Source organism: Gouania willdenowi, chromosome 3, assembly GCF_900634775.1.
Source record: "Gouania willdenowi chromosome 3, fGouWil2.1, whole genome shotgun sequence".
Taxonomy (NCBI): Eukaryota; Metazoa; Chordata; class Actinopteri; order Blenniiformes; family Gobiesocidae; genus Gouania; species Gouania willdenowi.
In genome coordinates, this window is record NC_041046.1 from 43,576,190 (window position 1) to 43,602,608 (window position 26,419).

General features: G+C 36.4%; 1 protein-coding gene across 1 annotated transcript in view; it reads right to left on the bottom strand.

Annotated features, from left to right (window-relative positions):
* The window catches only part of tspan4a (tetraspanin 4a), a 110,142-nt gene that overhangs the window by 17,557 nt on the left and 66,166 nt on the right, over positions 1-26,419 (bottom strand). The window contains exons 2-3 of the mRNA XM_028474465.1: positions 26,089-26,280; positions 10,811-10,885 (exon numbers count right to left, since the gene is read on the bottom strand). Of these exons, the coding sequence (XP_028330266.1) occupies positions 10,811-10,885; positions 26,089-26,280 (267 nt within the window). The remainder of the gene's footprint in view (positions 1-10,810; positions 10,886-26,088; positions 26,281-26,419) is intronic.

Sequence of the window (26,419 nt, forward strand, 5' to 3'; positions counted from 1 at the left end):
AGCACAGTGACATTATTCACCTGTTGGTGCTTCAGTTCAACTGGTGATTGTTATAAATGTTGGCTCTGAGGTTCTCTTTCTCTGTGTTCGCAAAATCTTAAAGTGAAGAACTTGTTCAGTCACAAAACATCATCTGCTGTTACAGATACCAGCCACAGAATAACACAAGCACCTATCCAACCATGACACCCACTCTGTGATGGCAACATGTGATCAAAGTTCAGCTAGCTCATGGTTCAACAATAAAAAATCTGCTGATAAAGAGCAGTTTACCACCTGGTGTATCGATTCATCTGGTGATCATTTTATCTGGTGACACGTTCTCTCATTAAAGGTTTATTGGTATTAAAATGTGTGCAACGTCACTCCACACACTAATAAGGAGTTACAAAGCCCAGGGAATCAGGACTACGCGTCTTTCAGCGAATCAGAATGCGCCCTCATTCCATTTAGTGCGTTTTTCCTTTAATGAATATGCATAGTAGGCGGATCTCCCAGGTGGAGCAAAAATGTGGGAGGAGGAAATGCAAATGAATGAATGCAGGGGATGTAATGTTATTCATGAAATCTGGAACTGTTTGTTTTAATACGGAAAAATAGTATAATTGAGAAGCAGGTGCAAACACACGCAGTTGACAGAAAAGCTTTTACCATCTCTACCTCCCTACTTGTTTATCTCATTACTTTCTAAGTATCTACCCACCTTCTGACCCTACCTACATACTAACCTGCATACCTAGTTACTGATTCTATCTGCCTATACCAGTCCTACCACATATTCACTTTCTTATGTATGTACCTATCTACCTACTTATCTACTTACTGATCCTACATACCTACTGAGTCTGTATACTTACTACTGTCTACTTATAGACTGAAGTACCTATCTACTTACTAACCTAACTACCTTCCTTCCTTCTTATCATCCTACCACCTGTCTTCTTATCTACCATCCTATCGACCAACCTAGCCATCATTCTACTGACAAATCTATCTATCTACCATCCTACCTACCTATCATCCTGGATGTAGATAGGTAGGATGACAGGTAGGTGGGATGATAGGTAGATAGGTAGGATGACAGGTAGGTGGGATGATAGGTAGGTAGGATGTAGATAGGTAGCCTACCTATCTACATCCTACCTACCTATCATCCTACCTATCTACAACTTACCTATCTACCTATCATCCTACTAACCTACCTATCTACATTCTACCTACCAATCATCCTACCTACCTACCTACTATTCTCCAAACCTACTTGCGTAAGTAGTGACTTACCTATGTACATACCTATCATCCTACCTTCCATTATGGATCAGTACAGGCACAATAAAGCATTTATTTTAGTTTAATTTAAGTCATATATTGCTCACTTATTTCTGCATTTGTCAAACACACATTATCACATTAGAAACGTTGTCACTTTGATTCAACGAATCACAAACATTTAATCTCACATTTCACAACCTACAGCCTTATCTTTAGCAGCCAACCAGCCCAGACTAATCATTAATAATAATAATAATTGTAGAGCTCCTATAAACAGGTGTAAATATGTGGGCGAGACCTGATGATGTTCATCTAGTTATATTTGAAGTATAAATGATGTTTTCCTGAGTGAAGGTGACACTGAGTACCGACTGTTCACTGACAGGTCCATCCATCACTGACTGAACAGACCAAAATAAACCCAGTGATGTGATAAACAACACATGCTCAGTGTGTTTATATGAAACCTAGATGGTTGTTTTAAATCTTATAAAAACGTTGCAATCTGCTGATCTTTGTGTTTCACTCCTTGTTAGATCTTTATCTTTAGACGCCGTCGGCTTTCTGGGATATTTCAGTCTCTGAGTCAGCTATAGGTTATCAGCTCCACTTATCCCCTATATTATTATATTTACAGAGCAACAAAACCCTCAAAGAAATTAGCTTTAGCAATTAGCATGATCAGCCAACAAGTTATATTGTGCATCATTGGTTCAAATATGGCGACTCACATTCAGATATTTATTCCGTTTCACTTTTACACTCATGAAGCCATTCCATCGATCTTCATGTTACACTTTTCATCTTTTACATTTTTACACAAAAAATACTGAAATGTTTCCACTCTGATTTATGTTTTAGGAGCATATTTCAGAGCAGACATGGGCTTGCCCTCTCTCTCTAATTTTGTGTGTCCCTCAAAGTAAATTCACCAAATGATTAAAAAAAAAAGGCTGAATGACTGAACTACACAAAAGGGCTGAAATAACATACAAACAACAACAAAAAATAAAATAAACATACATAAATTGACATCAAAACATACAAAATGATTCCGATAATACAGACAATAATACAAAAGATCACAGAAGACTCTATAAAATGACTTCAAAAACACAGATAATAACAGAAAAACGCAAAATGGCTCCAATAACAAATGACAACAAACAGAGACAAAAAGACTCAAACACACAAAACATGAAAAACACACTCTTTGTAGTTTGCTGTGTTAATGCTCTGATTGGTCATTATTCTAACATGAATGTTTATCATGTGACCCTAAAATCTGATACAGTTATTAGCACAAATATGTAGTTGTTTTTGTGTTATTTCGTCTCTGTCTTGTTGTATCATAGTTAGTGTCAGTGTTTCATCTCCAAAGCCGTGACTTCTGTGGCGTCCTCATGTCGACCTGCCGCATCGATGCTTTTTACGACCTTTTCCTCTCCTCCAGCAGCATTAGCTCACCTTGGGTTGTCCCGCGGTGCACTAGCAGATTGGAAATCATCTCAAACACGCCACGCTGCACTGATCTCATAACCCGCAGCGCGCAGAGGTGAGCGCACAAATAACGGTGAGACACGGGGCCGTAAAAAGCAGGTGCCGTGGGCCGATGACATCAGGAGACGGCGTTTTACTGCTCGTCTGAGACGCAGTCGTGAGCGAGAAGGCTGAAGAGGATATTAGAGCATCTGAAAACACCACTACTGTTACTGTGATTCATCTTCAGATGCACGAACATAAGTCAGGCAAACAGCTAACATAAGTCAGGCTAACAGCTAACATAAGTCAGGCTAACAGCTAACATAAGTCAGGCTAATAGCTAACACTAATCCACAGGATTTAGAAGGAGAACGAACAGTGTTGCTGTAAGAGTTTAGGATTTATTAATCCATGAGAGCAGTGGATGCTTTTAACCAGTTATAGGATAAGATAAGATAACACCAGTTAAAAGATATAAGATAATAGAAAATATATGATAGATCAAGACATGAGATAAGATAATGATATATATGATATGATCATATGATATGATATAAAATAATAATGATTAAGGTTAAGCGGTAAGATAAGTGAAAATGAGATAGGATAGGATAAGATATAAGAAGATAAGATAAGGTATAGGTAAGATAAGATAGATATGGTCAAATAAGAAGAGATAGGACAAGTTAGGCTAAGTTAAGCTAGGATAGTATACGTTGTGCGAAGATAAGTTAGGTTAAGATAAGATTAGATCAGATAAGATGAAATGAGATAAGATGAGATGAAATAAGATAAGATGAGATACGATTAGATGAGATAAGTTAAGATGAGATAAAATGAGATTAGATGAGATGAGTTAAGATGAGATAAGTTAAGATGAGATAAGATAAGATAAAATAAGTTGAGATAAGATAAGTTGAGATGAGAAAATGAGATAAGATACGATAAGATGAGATGAGATACGATAAGATGAGATGAGATATGATAAGATGAGATAAGATAAGTTAACATGAGATAAAATAAAATAGGATGAGATGAAATAAGATGAGATAAGATGAGATGAGATAAAATAAAATAAGATGAGATGAGTAAAGATAATATAACTCAGGATAAAATAAGTTAGGGTAAGTTAAGTTATGAAAGGATAAGTTAAAGGTAAAATGAGATATGAGATAAGTTAGTTTAGGACAAGATAAAATAAGATGAGAGAAGAGATGATAGGATAAAAAGGTATATTAAGATAAGTTTGAATAAATAAGGATAATATATAAAATGAGGGATAAGATAAGTTAGATTAACAGAAGTTTGGATATTGTTAGCCAACATTAATATATGATATTAAATAACTGTGAGGAAGAATCTGCTGCAAAACTTTAAAAGAAGACGACACGCTGAAGGTTTGGAAACACAAACGTAGCTTAAAATTCAATGTGTCACTGTCAAAATAAAAGCTCTTCCTGCTTTGAACTCAGAGACGTTTAAAGTCTTTACTGTAACAGTGTGAGAGCTAAGCTAAGCTGGCATTAAACCCTCATCCAGACTGTTGGATTTATAGATCTGATGTGTCAGAGCGTTCTGTGAGCGTCTGTGCAGCAGCTGCTTCATATCCCTACAAACACCGCTATTCAGGAGAGGAAAGTGGAGCGTGTTTCCCTCCTTTTCTCACTTTTATCAGTGATTTTATCAATCACGGTTCCCCAACCTTAGCATAATTCTGCTACATCCTGGCATTTCTGTAAGTTTAATGGTAATTGATTTGCGGCACTCGGTCTAATTTCATGCAGCCCCCAAAGTACACACACAAAAAGACAGAAAAATACACTAAACAAAAGCAAGAATACATTAAATAATTACAACATTGCAGGAAAATAAAGGCAAGAGAAAAACACAGAAAATTCTCCAAAAACACACAAAACTACAACAAAAATGAATAAAATGACAACAGTAATGCACAAAATTACCCAGAAAATATATAACATTACCAAAAATGATGACAAAAGTACCCAAAAAACTCTAAAAAACATGTATTTTACAAGAAAAATATACAAAGGACAACAGAAATACACAAAATGTCTCACAATGAGCAGGACAACAACAAACATACACAGAATGACAAAAAAAAACACACAAAATGACTATAAAAACTCTTTGTTCTTTCCTGTATTAATGCTCAGATCAATCATTATTCTAAATGCTGACATGAATGTTGATCATGTGACCCTCTGGTCAAACAAACACATTTTATTGGCCCCGCTGTGATAATAGTTGCCTACCTCTGGCATAAAGTGTGTGTGTGTGTGTGTGTAGTTTAGCTCTGAAACTCCAGTGTGTGTGTGAGACGCGTTTGCAGAAATCAGTTAAAATGATGTGTAATCTCATAAAAAACGGTGTGAAACGTTAGGACCAGGGCTTAATTTGGGCCGGATTTTGACAGAACACTTATTTAATTGGATCCAGCACTTGATTTTGCTTTCAGGTGTTTTAATTACATTTAAATATTATCATTAAGTGTTACGTTTTAAGTTTTAAGTATACTATTTGGACAGCTGTGACTTTTATTAGGTTTAAATCACTGGAAATGTCAGTGGATGCACAAAACTGAGCATGAGTCAGGAAAGTCAGGCCACGCCCCCACGCTACGTCTAAAGTGTGATTTTGTGCAAAATCCATTTATCTGTGTAAGCTTGGAAGACAATGAATGAAATGAAAATGAATAAAACGTAAAGGCTTAAAGAGCTTTTTTTAGACATTAAGTGAAGATAAGCCTGAGGTAAAAAAGAAGTTAGCATAGCGAGTAGCAACACCTGTAGCGAAGATGCTAAGGCAGGAGAAACTGCTGAATTATGGCTTTATGTGTGTAGAATGTTGTATTTGTGGGTTTTTGTGTTCTGAAAGTTTGGCGACCTTTGTGATGAGTGTGATTTAAGCGCTGTCCTTGGTGCTGAATCATGGCAGATTTGTTGCTGTCACTCAGTGAGAGAGAGAGAGAGAGAGAGAGAGAGAGAGAGAGAGAGAGAGAGAGACGAATGCTCCGTAACGGGCGATTGTCTGTGCTTCTTTAACGCCGATTCATCATTATTTCCTTAAATATTTAGATGAATTGGTTGTTTGTGTTCACGTGATATGATTGACCCGTTTAGTTAGAAAAAGGCACAAAGAAAAGTATTGTGTGACATTTCTGTCCTTTTCTTTCTGTCAGAACAACACCTGCCTGTGTTCCAGAACCTGATGATTTACAAATTAAGCTTAGGACACAACATTTTATTAATCTGAGGGTCACATTATTGATATTTTTGTCATAATATAGAATAATGATCAATCAGAGCATTAACACAGGAAACAAAAAAAGTTGTTGTTTTGGTGCTTTTTAGAGTAATTTTGATGTTAAAACTATGAGGTAAATTATTCTTTAATTTTGTTTCCGTTTTGTGTTATTGGAGTCATTTAGGTGTATTTTTGATTATATATTTTGTTTTTTATGTTTTTTCGTCGTGTTTGGGTATTTTTGCTGTTTTTCTGTATTTCATTTTAAGATTTTTGTCGTCATTTTGTGTGATGTTGGAGTTATTTTGTATTTTTTTTTCCCCCCAATTTTGTCTATTTTATTTGTTGTTTTGTTGGTTTTTAAAGTAATTTTGTGTTTTTTTGTTGTGCTTTTGTGTGATGTTGGAGTTACGATGTAAATTTCTGTTCAATTTTGTTGCCATTTTGTTTTTATGGAGTCTGTTATGTTTATGTTTTTAGTCTTGTTTGTTTTGGAGTAAATTTAGGCATTTTGAGAATTTCTTTTTGTGTATTTTTGTGCTCATTTTTGCGTGATGGAGTAATTTTGTAAACCTTTCTCTACTTTTCTTGTCATTTTAGAAATATTTTGTGTACTTTGTTGTCATTTTGTGCGTTTTACTTTGGGCACCACTTTCCCATGTGCTCCTTAGATTACGACACTTTCTCCATAGATGGTCATGATGTATCTCCTGATCTTCCTCAACCATAAAACAAGGAACAAAGCCAGTTTTCTTAACAACATTCCACACGTTTACTGTGTAAAAATTATATTTAAGGAACACAAGAAGCACCTAAATGTAATTTATTCACATATAAAAGGAGCTAAACTCTGCGTTAAAGTGCGAGTACATTGAGGTTTGATTGTAATTAGGTTTTTATTCAGACTCTTCTTGTTGTGACTGTGATTTACGCACGGAGCCGTTGGGCCCGTTTCTCTGATTTAACTGATTTTAATGGGACTTTTTACTCACTATTGTGTCAGCTCTTTGTGTTGGGACGTGTTTTACTGCGTATGTTCTTTGGATACACACGTGGGGGGCCGCGGGGTTTCCGTTTCTCCCGGGACAGAGAACGGCAAAGCGGTAAGGTGGAACAGAGGGTGGTGACGCCAAAAGGAGACAAAGGTGAAGGGGAAGCAAGTGAGGCAATAAAAAATGGAAGACTTGGCCAGCCAAAGGTTATCCGGCCGGAACAGGGAGGGGGTAGGCGAGAAGTTGACACGCAACAGGAGGTTATAAGAAGGAAATACAAACATTACACAAACGGGTCGTATACATTACAAAATATACCAAATACTATAAAATATTACCAATAATCATACATTTATTTAAATAAAAGTAGTCAAGAGTTCACCATTTATGATTAAAAACCTAAAGATGTAATTAGCGTTAAAACAATTTACTTATTTATTATTTTATTTCCTTTTATTGTGCTTTGTTTAGATTTTCTTTAATTTCATTTAATTTAACTTTGTGTTTCATTTATTTAATTACTTTTATTTTACTGTAGTTATTTCAATTTGGTTTGAATTAATTTAATTAAATATTACTTTAATTAATTACATTAATTATTATCTTCTTTTAACTTTATTACCTCCCATCTGCTTTGAAATAATAATAATATTTTTTTTTGTAATTTTGAGTACTTTTGTAGCCATTTTGTGTAATTTGAGAGCATTTTTGTATATTTGTCATATTGAGAGTTTTTTTGGAGTCATTTTGTGTGATGTTAGATTTATTGTGTAACTTTTTCCCATAGTTTGTTTTTATGATAATAATACAGTGTGTATTTCCCATGGACTGGGTATCAAACACTAACGGATGACGTTCTGTGGACATAAAGCGTGCGTTCATCCTCCATCAGCTCTGACACGTTTAGCAGCCACTGCAGTGGCTTCGGTGACTTTAACACACGTTTAACCTGGCAGCAGCTTTTCATCATCATCATCATCATCATCATCATCATCCTCCTCAGGCAGCAGCTATGGCTAACGGGACGTTAGCGTGGGACAGATCTGTGAGGCATTTGAAGTCAGGAGCTTTTTATCAGCTCTAAAGCAGCTGTAATAAAACAGACCAGTGAGCGTGACTGCGCCTCTCGCCCCCAGACCTCACCGCGCAGGGCGTGGAAAGAGTTATGGCATCCACATGTTACCATGGCGATGGGAATAGGCACAGATACCAGACACAGAGGACGATGCAATCACTGAACGTCTCAGGAGTCCAAATAGTTTGGTCAGATTTAATAAACAAAATCATTTGAAAATTATTTTTATTTTCTGCTTTTAATACATTTGTTAAATGTATTTTTAATTTTTCACAGTTCTTCTATTTTCTAATTAAATTTGTGTATTATAGGTGTTAAAATATTAAACTTTCAGGGCTTTTTCTTTTGTGGATATTTGTTGTTGTCTCATCTTTAAATCAATATTTTAGCAAAGAAATAACATTTGGTGATTTTATCTCCTTTGAATATATGTCATTCTTACTGAAGGGTGATTCAAGAGTTCTGTTTTTAGTCGTTTATAGACCCCTAAAATATTTCATGGAAGAGTTTGCTGAACTGCTGTCAGTTGTATGCACTGAATACAACTTTTTAATAATAACAGGTGATTTTAATATTCATGTAGACAATAACATGGACAATACTGCCAAAGAACTGTATGCTTTAATGGATACTTTTGGTCTTATACAACATGTGACTGGTCCGACACACACTCAAGGTCACACTTTATCTCTAAAGGTCTTTTTTGACTTAAAAACTGTAACATCTGTTCCCCTACGTCTGTGTGTTTAAAGAAAAGGTACATAAATGACAACACGTGCACAGTTTATGGAAGCCATAGCAATGACACCAACATTGAGTGGTGAGACAGTTGACATTTTGTGTTATTGGAATCATTTATGTGTATTTTTGATGGAGTCATATTTAGTTTTTTATGTTTTTAGTCATCATGTGTGTTTTTTGTGAATTTATGTGGTCATTTTGTGTGAAGTTTGAGGTATTTTGTACATTTTTCTCTATTTTTGTTGTTATTTTGTGCAGTTATTTAGTCATTTGGTGTATTTTTGTTGATGTCTCGTGTGTTCCTGTTCTCAATTTGTGTGATGGAGTTATTTTGTAAACCTTTCTCTAATTTGTTGTTGTTTTGTGTTATTTTTAATTGTTATTTTTCTTTCTGACAGTCTGTGCAGTGGCTGTTTCATATTCCTTTCAAACATCATCAGCTTTACGGCATCTCATCAGATGAGGGAGGATGAAAATGAAAGATGTTTTTGACATGTTGTCGTTTTGTAGTGTTTTCTTGTATTTTTGATATTTTTGATATTTTGTTTTAGTATGTGTATTTTCATTGGTCTATTGTGTATTTTTGTTGTTTCTGGAGTCATTTGTATTTTTCTATACTCTCATTTTGTGTCCCTGGCATTTATTTAAGTGTAAATCTAAAGTAGTTTTTCTAAATTTTGTATACTTTTTGGGTTTTGAAATTGTTTTTTCTATTTTTGTATACTCCTATTGGCATTTGTATACTTTTGTATTCATTTTGTGTGTGTGTGTGTGTGTGTGTGTGTGTGTGTGTGTGTGTGTGTGTGTGTGTGTGTTCCATGTGTTCTTACAGCCAATGGGAAACACACACACACACAGAACGTCTGTTACAGTGAAATAAAACTCAAAATCCCAAAACTGCAGCAGGATCATTATTTAACCTTTAATCACATGAAAAAAGCTGCTCATTTAATATTAAATCACAGAACTGCTAATTTTATACATTATTTCACAGAAAGAAGAAAAAAATATTTCAGATATTTCTGTAATTCTGTTTTTTTTTAATTATTATAATACAATTATTATTTAAAAGTATTATTATTATTAATTATATTTTTAATTCACTTTTGTATTATTATTTGTATATATTTTTTTTGTATTTTGGTAACAGGTCTTTATGGTAAATTGATGTTTCTTAACAAATGATTTATAAACTATTTTTAGTTATTGGATTTTAAAAACACTTTCTTTAATGTCATTTCTTTATTTCGAGAAGACATTTTATTTTTAGAATATATCTACAAAATGTTTGATTAAAAAAAGTCAATGACAATAATAACAACAGTAATTATGTAATTACTAATTATAATATTTTTGATATTTTTTCTTTTGCTGCTTTTATTCAAATTTTACTCACATTTATTTACAATTACTCAAACTTTTTTCTGTTTATTTTTACAACAATGTATTAAATTTGTTTTATTTGATTTTATTCTGTTATTTTTATGTTTTATATATATATATATATATAAATAAATAAATGTGTCATGCATCACACAGCCTGGAGGACTCATAGTAGGAGGAACTCCTACTTTAATCTAAAAAAAAGTTGATTTATTCATCGCCCAAATCCAGATTTTTAGTAACATAATCCCTGTAAAATCCCTGTTAATCTCCTTTATCTCATAAAGTTACACTAATACCTTTGTTAGATTATATATTTTTTTCTCTGTGTAAAGATTATGTTTGAAAGAGAACATTCATGCTCTAAAGTATTTGTATTTAAAACATATCTTTACTGCTAAAAGTCACACATTCAAAGCTTTTATTTTGAAGAGGTCCATTACGATCAACATTAAACTCACATAACATTTAAAATACCGTGTTTTTTCTCAGTGATTAGCTGCTAATCAAATTAACAAGATGCACAGCTTTATTATTGTGACGTTCAGGGAAAGTCTTCTTCAAAATAAAACAGGAAGTGATGTCATCATTAAAGTCTTACCTCGTCCTGGTAGACAAAGAACAACGTGATGGAGAGAATTTCTAAGAAGAAGATGAGCAGCAGAAGAATGAAGAACTGCAGAGAAACATAGAGAGGAAATCAATTAGATATATAAATAATAGATGAGTTCCTGTCCTCTATCACAGACGTATGAAGATTAGATCTATTCCTCTCCTCTATCACAGACGTACAAGGATTAGATCTGTTCCTGTTCTTTGTTACAGACGTATAAAGATTAGATCTGTTCCTGTTCTTTGTTACAGATGTATATAAATTAGATCTGTTCCTGTCCTTTATCTTAGATGTATAATGAATAGATCTGTTCCCATTTAGTGTTTTTTGTTATCATTTAATGTTTTTTTTACAAGTTACTGAAATCATTATCTGTTTTTGTTGTTGTTTTGTGTCTTTTTTAGGGTAATTGTTACTATTTTTCTCATTGTGCGTCTTCGTGGAGTCATGGTCAGTATTGTTGTTGTTGTTTTTCTGTGCAGATGTCATTTCAGATTCCTTCCAATCATTTCTCTTTTCTGCTGTTTGATCTAATAATGATTGTGTATCAGGTGAGGAGGGAGGAGTAGAGCTGATCCTCCTCCTTAATCCATCCATCCATTCATACACACACACACACACACACACACACACACCATGGGTGATGTATCTTCCTCCTGTGGGTGTGTTTGAGTGCTTAAAGCCGTTAGCGTCTCATCCATCATTCTCTGTCTCTGTCTTCCTCTCATCACCGAGAGTGTGTGTGAAGCAGTGTTTACTGGGTGTGAAAGGTCACTATCGTCACCTGGAGAACAGGCACATCCCATTATTCAGCCATCAGCCACAACATTAGGACTGCCTCTGTAACAGCCTCCATAAAGAGCTGTTATGACACACACACACACACACACACACCCTAACGGGGCTCCGCATCACCACCGTCTGATTGATGCTGACACAGCAGAAAAGCAGCAATCTGACAAAGCTTACACTGGAACAATAAAACACACTCACTCACTCACACGCACGCACGCACGCCGCAACACACACACACACACACACACACACACACACACACACACACACACACACACACACACACAACACACACACACACACACACACACACACACACACCACACACACACACACACACACACACACACAAAACAACACTAAACGATATTCCAAAAGGGAAACGTCCAATGTTAGATACTGTAAATATAAGAGTGAACAGGGGAGTAGATGTGTGCCTCCAGGGTGTGACAGAGCTAGACTAGTTAAATCACCAAAGCTGTCCTAAAGCCCCACGACAGATTAAATACTGGAAGCCATCGCACCCACAAGACTAACCTGGCTAATAAACTTAAAAGTTCTAATGTTTGTTGTATAATTGAAAAATGAAAATGAAGCCAACATTTCTGAGCGCTGTGCTACGAAATGCACACTTTTTAGAAACGATAAAAAAAAAAAAACTACTAAAAATAGAACTGGTAGGTTTAATATTTGATCGATCACTAAGATCACATGATCACATGAGCTCTGAATGAACTTCATCCCGTGATACAAAGTCATAGCTTTGATGCCATTTACCTTTTTTAATTAGACAAATATTGTGTGAGTTTGCAGCTAAACATGAGTCAAACTGTGGATAAAACACCTACAATACACAACAAGATGCCAAAAGACTACATAAAACAACAACTATTACAATAAAAATGTTAACAAAATGACAGCAAAAACTCACAAACAACCTCAAATTAAACCGAAAACAACAACTAAAAATAAACCTTAAGCAGGACACAAAACAAAATGACTTAAGAAGATACAAAATATGACAGAAACAAACAAAATGACTAACAAAACATACAAAAAATGACAAAAACAAACAAAATCACTCAAAAAATATTCAAACAAAAACACACTGACTCTTTGTGGTTAATGTTGTGATTGGTCATTATCTTTAATAATTTGTCCTTTAGGTCAGATATGATCACATGTTTGTAACTCTCACTGTGGTTAAAGTCGTTCACCTCAGACCCAAACACTGATAAATCAGATAAATCAGATAAATCCTCCTCTCCATCCACTAACATAGATCAGTGGTCAGTAGCTACAGGCAGCATCGTACACCTGTTAGCCTGTTAGCTTGTTAGCATCCTGAGCACGTGCACAGTCTGCAGCAGCAGCTCAGCCACAGTTTGTCCCTCTGACACATGAAGCTTTGTTGATGTTGTTCTCACAGACCAGTGAGCAGTGGGCTCACAGGAACTGGAGGAACTGGAACTGGTCTTTGCTTCAGTCCACAATCATCCACCACATGTCTACAATCATCACCACATGTCTACAATCATCACCACATGTCTACAATCATTTACCACGTGTCTACAATCATCCACCACGTGTCTACAATCACCACCACATGTCTACAATCATCCACCACATGTCTACAATCATCACCACATGTCTACAATCATCACCACATGTCTACAATCATCACCACATGTCTACAATCATCCACCACGTCTACAATCATCCACCACATGTCTACAATCATCACCACATGTCTACAATCATTTACCACGTGTCTACAATCATCCACCACGTGTCTACAATCATTTACCACGTGTCTACAATCATCACCACATGTCTACAATCATCCACCACATGTCTACAATCATCACCACATGTCTACAATCATCACCACATGTCTACAATCATCACCACATGTCTACAATCATCCATCTACAATCATCACCACATGTCTACAATCATCACCACATGTCTACAATCAGCCATCTACAATCATCACCACATGTCTACAATCATCCACCACGTGTCTACAATCATCCACCACATGTCTACAATCATCCACCACATGTCTACAATCATCCACCACATGTCTACAATCATCCACCACGTGTCTACAATCATCCACCACATGTCTACAATCATCCACCACGTGTCTACAATCATCCACCACATGTCTACAATCATCCACCACGTGTCTACAATCATCCACCACATGTCTACAATCATCCACCACGTGTCTACAATCATCCACCACGTGTCTACAATCATCCACCACATGTCTACAATCATCCACCACATGTCTACAATCATCCACCACATGTCTACAATCATCCACCCCATGTCTACAATCATCCACCACGTCTACAATCATCCACCCCATGTCTACAATCATCCACCACGTGTCTACAATCATCACCACATGTCTACAATCATCCACCACATGTCTACAATCATCCACCCCATGTCTACAATCATCCACCACATGTCTACAATCATCCACCCCATGTCTACAATCATCTACCACGTGTCTACAATCATCCACCACATGTCTACAATCATCCACCACATGTCTACAATCATCCACCACGTGTCTACAATCATCCACCACATGTCTACAATCATCCACCACATGTCTACAATCATCCACCACATGTCTACAATCATCACCATGTGTCTACAATCATCCACCACGTGTCTACAATCATCCACCCCATGTCTACAATCATCCACCATGTGTCTACAATCATCACCACATGTCTACAATCATCCACCACATGTCTACAATCATCCACCATGTGTCCACAGACGTCCACGTTTGACCAGGACGTGTTTGTAAACCAACAGTGATAAATCCTGCCTCTGCTTTGCTCTCATTAGTTTCATTAGACTTTTAAAGACATCAACACTAACTTTGTTCAGCATCAAAGGAGAGGGACACAGTAGAAGACTACCTTTGTGTATGTGTATCATAATTAGTTTGGTGTCACAGACATATAGGAATAGATCTGTTCCTGTCTATATAGACCTCTACGGGTGTCATAGAAGTATAAGAATAGATCTGTTCCTGTTTATGCAGACTTCTATGGGTGTCACAGACGTATAAGAATAGATGTGTTCCTGTCTATGTAGACTTCTACGGGTGTCACAGACGTATAAGAATAGATCTGTTCCTGTCTATGTAGACCTCTACGGGTGTCACAGATGTATAAAGAATAGATGTGTTCCTGTCTATATAGACCTCTACGGGTGTCACAGATGTATAAAGAATAGATGTGTTCCTGTCTATATCGACCTCTACGGGTGTCACAGATGTATAAAGAATAGATCTGTTCCTGTCTATGCAGACTTCTACGGGTGTCACAGATGTATAAAGAATAGATGTGTTCCTGTCTATATCGACCTCTACGGGTGTCACAGATGTATAAAGAATAGATGTGTTCCTGTCGATATCGACCTCTACGGGTGTCACAGACGTACAAGAATAGATCTGTTCCTGTCTATGTAGACCTCTACGGGTGTAACATCGACCTCTCTGATTGGCTGTTGAATCCCAGCGTAGAGCAAAAAGACGTCGTTAGCGATGAGGAACGAATGTTAAAACAAACAAAGCCTCCTGTGGTTCCTCTATATATTCTTTTCCTTCATCCTGCCTCTAATTGGACATTTAAGTGGTCTTTCTTTCTGACTCCGTCACAGCGTTTGTTTCACCAACGCTCTTTTATAATGTGCAGCAGAGAATAGAGTTCCTTCATCTGATTAAAGAGAACAGGACTTCATGAAGAACAAGGAAGAAAATAATTCAATAAATAAAATTAGTTCTGAAACAATGATAAAAATTTCTATAAAAATAAGAAAATGAAGAAAACAAGAGAGATTAAAATAACTCATAAGTACAGAAATAAATAAAAAACGTTTATGTATAAAAAAAAGAAATATGTAAAGAAAACAAATGGGTAAATCTTACAAAACAAATAAATAAATGAATGAATGAATAAATAGAGCTGAAAGCTGTGTGTGTGTGTGTGTGTGTGTGTGTGTGTGTGTGGTGTGTGTGTGGTGTGTGTGTGTGTGTGTGTGTGTGTGTGTGTGTGTGTGTTGTGTGTGTGTGTGTGTGTGTGTGTGTGTGTGTGTGTGTGTGTGTGGAGGGTTAGGAGGTCAAACAGGGAACGTGGAAACACCAAATGTTGTCGTTTAATGATAAATTAGACTAAACAAAGACGTAAATCATTACAGGAACACAGAGGACCGCTCAATGAGTTCATCTTGTTCTGTCATTATTCAAAGCCTGTGTGTGTGTGTGTGTGTGTGTGTGTGTGTGTGCGTGTGTGTGTGTGTGTGTTAGCCTGCGGCCACACAAGAGGGAGGGGGGAGTTGAATGAAACAGAATAAATGTTTGAAGTGGAACCTGTGCTAGCCTAGTAAATAACATCTATTTTCATTTCATAGTCGTTTTGTTCTGAAAAGTTGTCACTTCGACCTCCTTTACTTTTAGTTGATCACACGTGATTATACTCTGCTCCGACTGTAAAGTTACATGCTAAAATAAACAGCAAATATTTACAAAATTTAGCAACAAACCACGTTTAAACAAATGTATGTGGATTTACTTTTGACCAGATTTACAGTAATATTTGTGAAATTTGTGAAACTTTTACATTTTTTTAGCTTTTATTTTACATATTAGCTAAATATTTAGTTTCACCTGTGACAATTAGATTTTTCATTTAACATTTAGATTTAATGTTTATATTTACATTTAATGTTTACATTAAATGTAACATTTAGATTCAGATTTAATATTTAACATTCAGCTAGCCCGCGACCCTGAAAACAGGAACAAGCGGGTCAGAAAATGGATGGATGGATACAACATTTAGATTTATATTTGATGTTAAACATTTAGGTTTAACATTGACATTTTATTTTTACGAGAAAAGTAAATATCACACATTTCACAAATATTGCTGTAAATCTGGTGAAATATAACATAAAAAAACAATATTCATTTTCCCCCGTTACATTTAGATTTAACATTTAGATGTAACATTTAAATCTAATATTTAACATTTAGATTAAAATGTAACATTTAGATTTAGATGTAATATTTAACATTTAGATCTAACATTTACATTGAACATTTTGATCTAACATTTACATTTAACATTTAGATAGTATTTAACATTTACCATTTATATTTAGGTTTAACATTTAAATTTAACACTGACATATTTTTACGATGTTACGGCTGAATTTGCGGTTGACCTCATTTGGAGACATGATTTATTGCTCTGGTTGAATGATGGAGTCCAGGAGAAGCATTGATGATTTTATAAAAAAAAAGTTTATTCTATTGCTAAGTAAAAAGGTACAAGATGGAACAAAAGAAGTGACCGTCCCGGCCGGAGGTCCGATGATTCAGTGACATACAGTTCTGATCCAACACGTATATTCCCCTCAGTCCCCCTCCCTCCTCCCCCCAGGAGATAGAGATAGAGGGAGAGGGAGGAGGTGAGGACAGAGGGTGAAAAAGAAAAACAGTTTCTTCTTTGGGTCTAAACAACCAGTTCTGTTATCTGCCGGTTGTCATAGAGATGGAGGGGTGTGCGTTTGTGTGTTTGTGTGTGTGAATGAATGTGTATGGCGTGTGTATGTGTGACATGTGACTGTGTGAGCATGTGAGTGCGCACACAGAGTGCCTATGCGTCCTTGTGCGATTATTGTTTTGGGGAGATATCGTGTGCTTTGAACAAGGCAGTCTGACCCAGCAAAGTTGAAGACATGAAAATCACACAATGGAAAGTTACCCAAGGCTTAAGGATTAAAATATATGAACTAATAATTTCGCCCCCCACAACGAGAAAAGTAAATATCACAAATTTCACAAATATTACTGTAAATCTGGTAAAATATAACATCAAAAATTCAAAATAATTTTCACCTGAGACTTTTATATTTAACATTTAGATTTAACATTTAAATCTAATGTTTAACATTTATATTTAACATTTAGCATTCAAATTTAACGTTTAGATTAAAATGTAACATTTAGCATTGAAATTTAACATTTAGATTAAAATGTAACATTTAGATTTAACATTTATGTTTAGGTTTAACATTAGAATTTCCGAGAAAAAAAAATATCACAAATTTCACAAATATTGTTTTAAATTTGGTAAAATATAACATAAAAAAATCATAGTGTGGTTTTTAAAAGTTGCTGTTTATTTTAGCATGTGCACCTTTAGAACGTGTACGTAGAGTAATCCTCTGTTCTGCTCTAACCTACTGAACCCAGAGTTAGTCCACTTATCACAGCCTAATTCCTGCAGGATTCTGAGCATTAAAGGCTTTGTTCACTGAGAGTTAATGAAGCGTAGCCACAGCGTGTCGTAGCACTCCTGCAGGGCTGCGTCTTTGATACATTAAAGAACACAGATCCTTTTCTTTCTAAATATTTTATTGCTAGTGAGTAGTTCACTGCATAGACAACACAATGGTATCATTAGTCAGCGCAGGGGTGGATTTATGCTCTAATATTTGCTCTACGTTTAGCCAGGCCTTAATGTTTGTGAAGAAGACCAGGCTTTATGGGTCTATGAGGACCGCTTGCTAACAGCAAACATTATAAAAATGTTCTATTGGACCTCAGAGACGTTCAGCACATGCTAGTGTTGTTTATCATGGAGCCTTGTTAAGAAGCTAAGCTAAGCTAAGCTAGTGTCACACAAACACTAAACTACGGCTGTGCTCTGGTATTATTTCATTTGTTTCATTCTTTGGCCTCAGCTGTGATTTAGCACCGCTACGTGCTAAGCTAAGCTAACCCAACAAGTAGAAGTGGGAGTTATGTCCCGTGTCCCTGTGGATTTCTCCCAAACCACTGATTTGTCCTGGTTTTCCACAGCTCAGTCCTATTTTATTAATGAATGGAACTCTAAGCCTGAAAGCGCATTTAGCTTAAAAACCCCATCTCTGTGGACTGTGAGCTGTCAATCACAACAGTTGCCATGGCTGCACTTGCAATATAAACCAATTAAAAAGCTTAAAAGCTTTCAACACGTTTGCAACTCGATGCCGATTGGTCGATGGCATTGACAATATTACTTGTTTACTTCCTCTCATATATATATATATATATATATATATATATATATATATATATATATTTATAAAATTAAAAACAATCTTATAAACTTAAAATGTTGCTTCTTTTTTTTTTTTTTTTTACCGATGGCCATTTTGTTTAGCCGCTGCAATAACACGTCATCCAGAAGGAAGAAATAAGAAATGTAATTAATTTCACCTTTTTTAATTACAAATAAAAACATAAGCAAATAGTTTATTTTGAAAATCTATCATCTTTTTTGGTGAAATTACTGTCCCGGTTTTGAGTTTTAAAGATCTGGTCACCCAATACTACGTGCTAAGCTAAACCTACAACGTTGGACTGGGTGATACATGTTAAGCTATTTAGGTTATCTTAGCTTAGCCTAAGACAACCTAAATATGTGGGACTGGTTGCTACGTGCTTAACGTAACCCAACATGTGGGACTGGGTGATACATGCTACACTGTTTAGCACGTTGGGTTAACTTCGCCAAAGCTAACTGAAACATATGGACCTGGTTGCTACATGCTAAGCTAACCCAACAATGTGGGACTTGGTGCTACATGCTAAGCTGTACAGCACGTCTGGTTAGCTTAGCCTAAGCTAACCTAAACAGGTGGAACTGGATGCTACGTGCTAAGCTATCCCAAACATGTGGGACTGGGTGCTACATGCTAAGCTAACCTACACATATGTGACTGGGTGCTATGTGCTAAGCTAACTCAAACATATAGAAGTGGTCGCTACGTGCTAAGCTAACGCAACATGTGCACGTAGCCACCTGTATGCCTGGTGGCTACGTGCTAAGCTAGCCCATACATATCGGACGGGTGCTACGTGCTGAGCTAACTCACACATATGGAACTGGCTGCTATACTACTAGCTAAAATAAATGAACAACATTAATGCGTACAAAAACACTCCAAAAGACACAAAACAACAAATTAAAGAGTGAAAACAGTTCAAAAAGACATTTTACCACAATCGTCTGCAATACCGGAATGCCAAGATTACCAAGAATCCAGTAAATTATTGACAATAATAAAACTATTGTAAGAATATGAAACGACCATTGAACAGACTGACAGATAAAAGTTCTGAAAAATGTGGAAGATTTTCATCTTTCCAGTTAAACATCTGCATCTTAATGTGTCTTCATGAGGGATTTAAAGTGAGTTTTTATCTACTTACTCATGTAGGCCTTCCTTCCTTTCTTTCTATCTTCTTCTTCCTTCCTTCCTTCCTTCCTTCCTTCCTTCCTTCCTTCCTTCCTTCCTTCCTTCCTTCCTACTCTCTGCTTCCTTTCTGTCAAACAATGATGATAATTAATGACTTCCTGGTTAAACTGTTGCCCTGGTGTCTGTTGTTCCTGCTCTGAGCTAAAAAGTGTAAATTGTTTCGTACAAAATGTTAGTCACTGAGTCATTGCTGCAGTAAATTAACATTCATGACACTGACTAATCATGACAAATCACACCTGACGGACAGAAAAAAAACACCATCAAATGAGATGCAAAGCATCACAGAAACAGAAACATAGACGTATGAGATGTTTGTCCTGTTTAATCCAAAAAAAGAAAGAAAAACCAATTGAATCAGAACGACTGAAAGCAGAAAGTTCTGGAACTGAGAAGAACTTTAATTACAGTGAGGTCACAAACGTGATTGTTTCTGATCTGAGAATTACATTATCAATTAGAATAATGACCAATGCGAGCTGAACACAGGATTGTTATTTTAGGCTTTTTCAGTCATGTTGTATGCTTTTCTTTTGTTGTGTATTTTTGCTGTTGCTTTGTGGTTGTTTTGTGTATTTTCCCTGTTTTGTGTATGTTTGCATTTGTTTTCTGTATTTTTCCTGTTGTTTCAAAGATTTTTGCTTTTGTTTTGGGTATGTTTGTGGTTGTTTTGTCAATTTTTCTGTCATTTTGTGTATCTTTGCTGTTGTTTTAAGTATTTTTAGAGTATTTTTATTTGTGTATTTTTGCTGTTTTAAGTATTTTTGCAGTATTTTTTGTGTATTTTTACTGTTGTTTTGGATAATCTTTGTGGTTCTTTTGTGTATTTTTGCTGTTTTGTTTATTTTTGCTGTAGTTTTAAGTATTTTTTGTGGTTGTTTTGTGTATTTTTGCATTTGTTTTCTGTATTTTTGTCATTTTGTGTATTTTTGCTGTTGTTTTGTGTATTCTTGCTGTTTTGTGTATTTTTGCATTTGATTTCTGTATGTTTGCAGTTGTTTTGTATATTTTTGCTGTTTTCTGTATTTATGCTGTTGTTTTAAAGGCACGCTGTGTAGCGCCAATAGGGGCGCTACACCGGTAACGTTCACGCAAGCGCCCCTAGTGGCCACAAGCGCCGCAGCACTGTCACAAAAATCAACAGTTAGTCAGTTGGGCCAGCCTCTCTTGCCTTCTGATTGTGTTTGCAGACAGATCTGACTTGCTGACTTCCCTTACTAAAGAATCCACGTTTAACTGAACTATCACAGTGATTAGTGCACCATTAACTAAACACCAAACTACCATATTGTGCTCTTTTGGCTGTAAACAGAGGCTAACTGGTTTCAGCTGCCCACAACAATGGCGCCGGGTCGGGAATGCCCGTATGTTGTGGCATCATGTGGGAACTATGTATATCCGAGCCTGTGGTCACATGACTGCCATAAAGTTCTCCAGGTCACATGACCTGGTGAAAGACGGTCCGTCTCTCCAAACTTACATAGTCTGTATTTCCAGAGGGAAGCCCCGCTCGGAGCATTGATACTGTTAAACGCTGTATATTGGTCTGAGGAATCATTTAAAATAACTCATATGAATCAACTCTTTAGGTCACAAAGTCCACGGTGTGCCTTTAAGTACTTTTGCTGTTTTGTGTATTTTTCTGGTCATTTTGAGTATTTTTTGCTGTTTTTGTATTTTTGTGGTTATTTTGTGTATTTTTTGCTGTTTTGTTTATTTTTTCAGTTGTTTGGGTATTTTTGCAGTTGTTTTTAAGTGAGTACTCTGTCATTTGGTGTGTTTATTGTTGTGTTGTTCATTTTTCTGCCTTTTTGTTAGTCATTATTGTTGTTCAGTGAGCTATGAGTCATTTTTGTGTAATTTTGCTGTAGTTTTGCGTATCTTTGCTGTTGCATTTCATATTTTGGTTATTTTTTGTGTATTTTTGTAGTCGTCTTGTGTGTTTTTTGAGTCATTTTGTGTATTCTTCTGCAGGTCCTGGTTCTGCAAATGATTTTTCTCCAAACTTTCTACCTGTCATGGTGCAACCACTTCCTGAGGCCTTCAGCGGTTGCCTAGCAACGTGAGGAGGATGACAGATCTCCAACAATCCTTAGTTTCCATGGAGAAGGAGCCGAGGCAGCGCTGGAGGTGTCCAAAGTTTCACCACACGGTCCCAGAGAGAGCTTAAAAATCAATCCTGATGCAGCTGCTGACAGAGAAAACGTCCACGGACTGCAGCTCTGTATGGTTTCTACAGCTGAGGATAAAGTGATGTGGATGATGCTCCTTTGTTAGCGATTAGTTTTCCTTTGGGATTCAGTGGTAGTTTCTCAGCTCAGTTTAAAGAACGCTGCAGGGCTTCCACTCACTGTGTGAAGCTCATTTTAGCTCCATTGAAAGAAAGAAAAAGACTCTGCGTGTTCTTGGAGCCTTTTTGTGTTGTTCTGTTGTCGTTCTCTGTGTTTTTTGGAGCCATTTTGTGTGTTTTCACCGTTATTTTTGTCGTTGTCTTGTTTGTTTGAGTCATTTCTGTGTATTTTTGGTGTGGGTTTTTTGTCATTTTGTAAGTTTTTGTTGCCATTTTGTGCATGTCTGTGGTTTTTTGTGTATTTTCTGTCATATTCTGTATTTGCAGTCATTTTCTATGTTTTTTTTACGGTGGCTGAGAAGTACAAATCACATTTACAAACGATTGCAACACCTTGTAAAAGTGTTGTGGTTGTTAACTCACAACGGAAAAGGAGAAAGGAGGGGGGATTATTTTCAAAATAAAATACTGTGTGTTCAAGGCGGTATGACAGTGACAAGGAGAAAACATTGACCTCCCGTGACCTCCAGCGGGCCCATTTCATCCACAACAAATTTACAAATGACCACAACACAAAGGGTCAAAATTAATTAGCAAATATGGAAACACTTTTACAATTACAATGTGCCTTTGTAAATCTATCTTAACGATTGTAAAAAAGAAAGTGTTTTGCTATTTATATTTGTATTTTTTTTTAGATAATTATGTATATTTGTTTTCAAAATTGTAAATTTGTTGTGGTATTTACAAATACCACATGTTTTGCACTTATCAGCCACCGTATTTTTTTTGTGTGTTTATTGAAAGGGGTGGAGCTCTTATACCCTCCTTGCACCTTAAATGTCGTTTTTTTTAAATGTGTGCTAAATAAATACATTAAATAAAATGTTGTCATTTTGTGTATTTTTGTGTTCATTTTCTGTATTTGTAGTGAGTTTGAATGTTGTTGTTTTTTGTCATTTTGTATGTGTTTGTAGTTATTTTGTGTATTTTTGTGGTTCTTTGCATACTTTATTATAGGTATGTTTTTGGACTAATTTTCCGTATTTTATTTTTGGGTATTTCCCTGTAGTTTTTGTATGTTTGCGTCATTTTGTCCACTTACTTTGGGGCCGTACAGAATTATTCCTATGGCCACATGTGGCCCCCAGGCCACACCATGTGTGGTTTAAAGCCACTGCTTCAATGCTAATGTCATTTTCTATGTTTTTGTCATTCTTTTTGGATATTTTTCTGTGATTATTGTTGATTTTTGGATGCATTGGTTCATATTTTGCGTTATTTTGTGCACTTATTTCATGGGGTCTACAAAATTAGTCTGAGGTCCACATGTGGCCCCCAGGCCACCAGTTGCTCATGTCAGTTTCAACGCCCTCACAGAGGAATGAATGAGGGATGTTGTAAGTTAAAAAGACAGGGAGAGACAGCGCTGGTGCTAATACTGCTCCGTCACTCTGCAGGGGGAGGGGAGGGGGTGGGGTCAGTGTGAGAAGGTCATGCATCACACTAATGATCCACCCTGGGAACGGTTCCCACGGCGATCAGCATTGCTTGGTCCTGTAGAACAGTTTTTCCAACCAGTGCTGCTGATGTTCCCATGAGTAGCAGCACTGGTACCAGTGATGAATGGTCTGTTAGCTTTAGCTTTAGCATTCCAGCTAAGCATCTCTGTCACACGCCACCACTCCTCTGCTTGGTTGGTCGTTAATGCACACATATATTATATATCTTCTTTATAAAAGCAAGGAATCTGTCTGTCTGTATGTCTGTATGTCTGTATGTGCGTCTGTGCCTTAAAAATCTCTGGTGTTCATGGACAGACAGAGCTCATACCGGCAACGTGGCTGCAGTTTGGTTTAAAGTTGTGCGACACTGCATTTGTTTGACCTGCAACAGTTAATGAATAATTTCATAAAAATATTCACTGCAAGCAAAGCAGAGCACTCACGTGTGCGACCAGAGCCAATCACATACACATATCTCTGCAAAAACGACATTATAAACGCTGATATTTTCACCACGTGCTATATAACCTAATGCTCACCTTGGATGTACATGCCGAACGCGCACAAAGCCGTTTAGAGAGAAAGTTGCAACAACAGACCGGACTGATGGGACCCGGAAGTTATTGGAGGTCGGTGTAGGCACCAAATGTGTCCAGGCATTCAAAGTAGTTCGGCGCCCAAACGTGTATTTTACGGGAGTTGTGATTTATTTTGTTTTTTTATCTTATTTTCTGTTCAGTTTTTGATTGTCGTAAGGATGTGACCCTAACACTAATCCTATGTCACTTCCTTCACTCGCAATCCTTACGACAGAGCTGCTGGGACGTGATATTTGAACGTACACCGACATTTGTTCAATATTTTAATACTACACATTTAAATATGTGACTGTTTTGTGGTGTTTTTCATTGTTAATTTAAAAAAAAACGAAAAAAACAGATAAAAACACAATACACAACACTGACAATCAAAAAACAAAAAGGAAATAAGATAAACACCAAAATAAATCAGAATTCACTCAAAGCATAAACTTCTAATTCTTTTTAAACAGCCGGGTTTCAACCTTTTAAATAGTACACAAACTGCTGTAACATAGGCCGTCCGGATGGAGACAAGTGTGTGTGTGTGTGTGTACGTCTTGTAGAAGATGTGAATGAACAAGGGGAGGAGGTGAGACAGGAGAAGACAGGGTCTCATCACCATTACTTTTGTTGTCGTCTTGTGCATTTGAGTCACTTTGTGTATTTTTGCTGTTGTTTCTTGTCATTTTGTATGTTTTTGTTGTCATTTTGTGTATTTTGTTATCATTTTGTGTATTTTGTTATCATTTTGTGTATTTTGTTATCATTTATTAGTATTTTTGTTACAACGGCTCAAATGACGGACGCACCACGAATGATTTCACTTCCAAATGCCTCAGATTACTCCATCATTCTCAACTTCTACGTCAGATAAGTCATTAAAAATACACCTTTACAAACAAATCACATCGTTTTACAAAAAACAAAACAAAAAAAACACAGACATATAAGAGTAGATCTGTTCCTGTCCTTTGTTAGACATTAGTTCAGTTGTCATTTTGTGTGTAATTCAATTGTAAATATGTGTATTTCATATTCCTTCCAAGCGTACTGATTAAAAAGATTAAAAAAAACTTAAAAATGAATCTTTGAGATGCTGACTCAGGTTAAAGGGGCGGAGCTATGTATTCCAACCACATCATAAAAGCTACAAATGATCCTGGCCTTTAGCATCACAGGTTAAAACAATGATTGTTAAAGATTTGAACTTTAAAGGCTGCGACCAATCAGCAGCTTCTGTAATTATGGTGATGGGATCCCCTGAGGTCAGTGAACGCCTCATCATTGATTAACGCAGCATCATAAGGTCGACAGGATGCACGAGGTACTTCATTAGTCTCATCCATTCATCCAACATTTGTCTTTGGTTTGTAATTTTTGGACTGTTGTTTGTAGTTTTAGTGTATTAATATTATTGTTGAGTGGTTTTGTAGTGATTTTCCATGGTTTTAGCTCATTATGTGTAGTTTTTTTTGTTGTTTTGTGCACTTTATGGGTGATTTTGTGTGTTTTTCTTGTTGTTTTTGTGTTTTTCTTTTCTTTTTTGTGTTTTTGGAGTCATTTCGTGTGTTTTTGTTCTCTATTTGTATCAGGATGTAATAAAAAAGCCATTATTGGATCAATTATAATAATATCAATATAATCAAACAAGGCATTTTGCTAATGTTGAAATATGCTTTTTCTTATTTTCGGTGTTGTATCTTTTCTGTGTAACGCTCCATGTCTCTGATGCTGTTGATGGTATAAAGTTACCGTGAGCAGCAGAGGACGGCTCTCCTTCACGGCACCGACACATCCCAGGCACCCGATCACCATGATGATGGTTCCCACTGCGATGAGCAGGTTGGCCGCCGACAGGGAGGGAAGGGACGACGACAGGGTGGCGAAGTTTCCCTGAGTCACTGCGAGCCAGACGCCCACTCCCAGGATCCCACATCCTCCCAGCTGCAGGGAAACACACACACACACACACACACACACACACACACACACACACACACACACACACACACACACACACACACACACGCACACACACACACACACACAGTCAGGTTCATCCTTTTTCCTAAATGAATTAAGT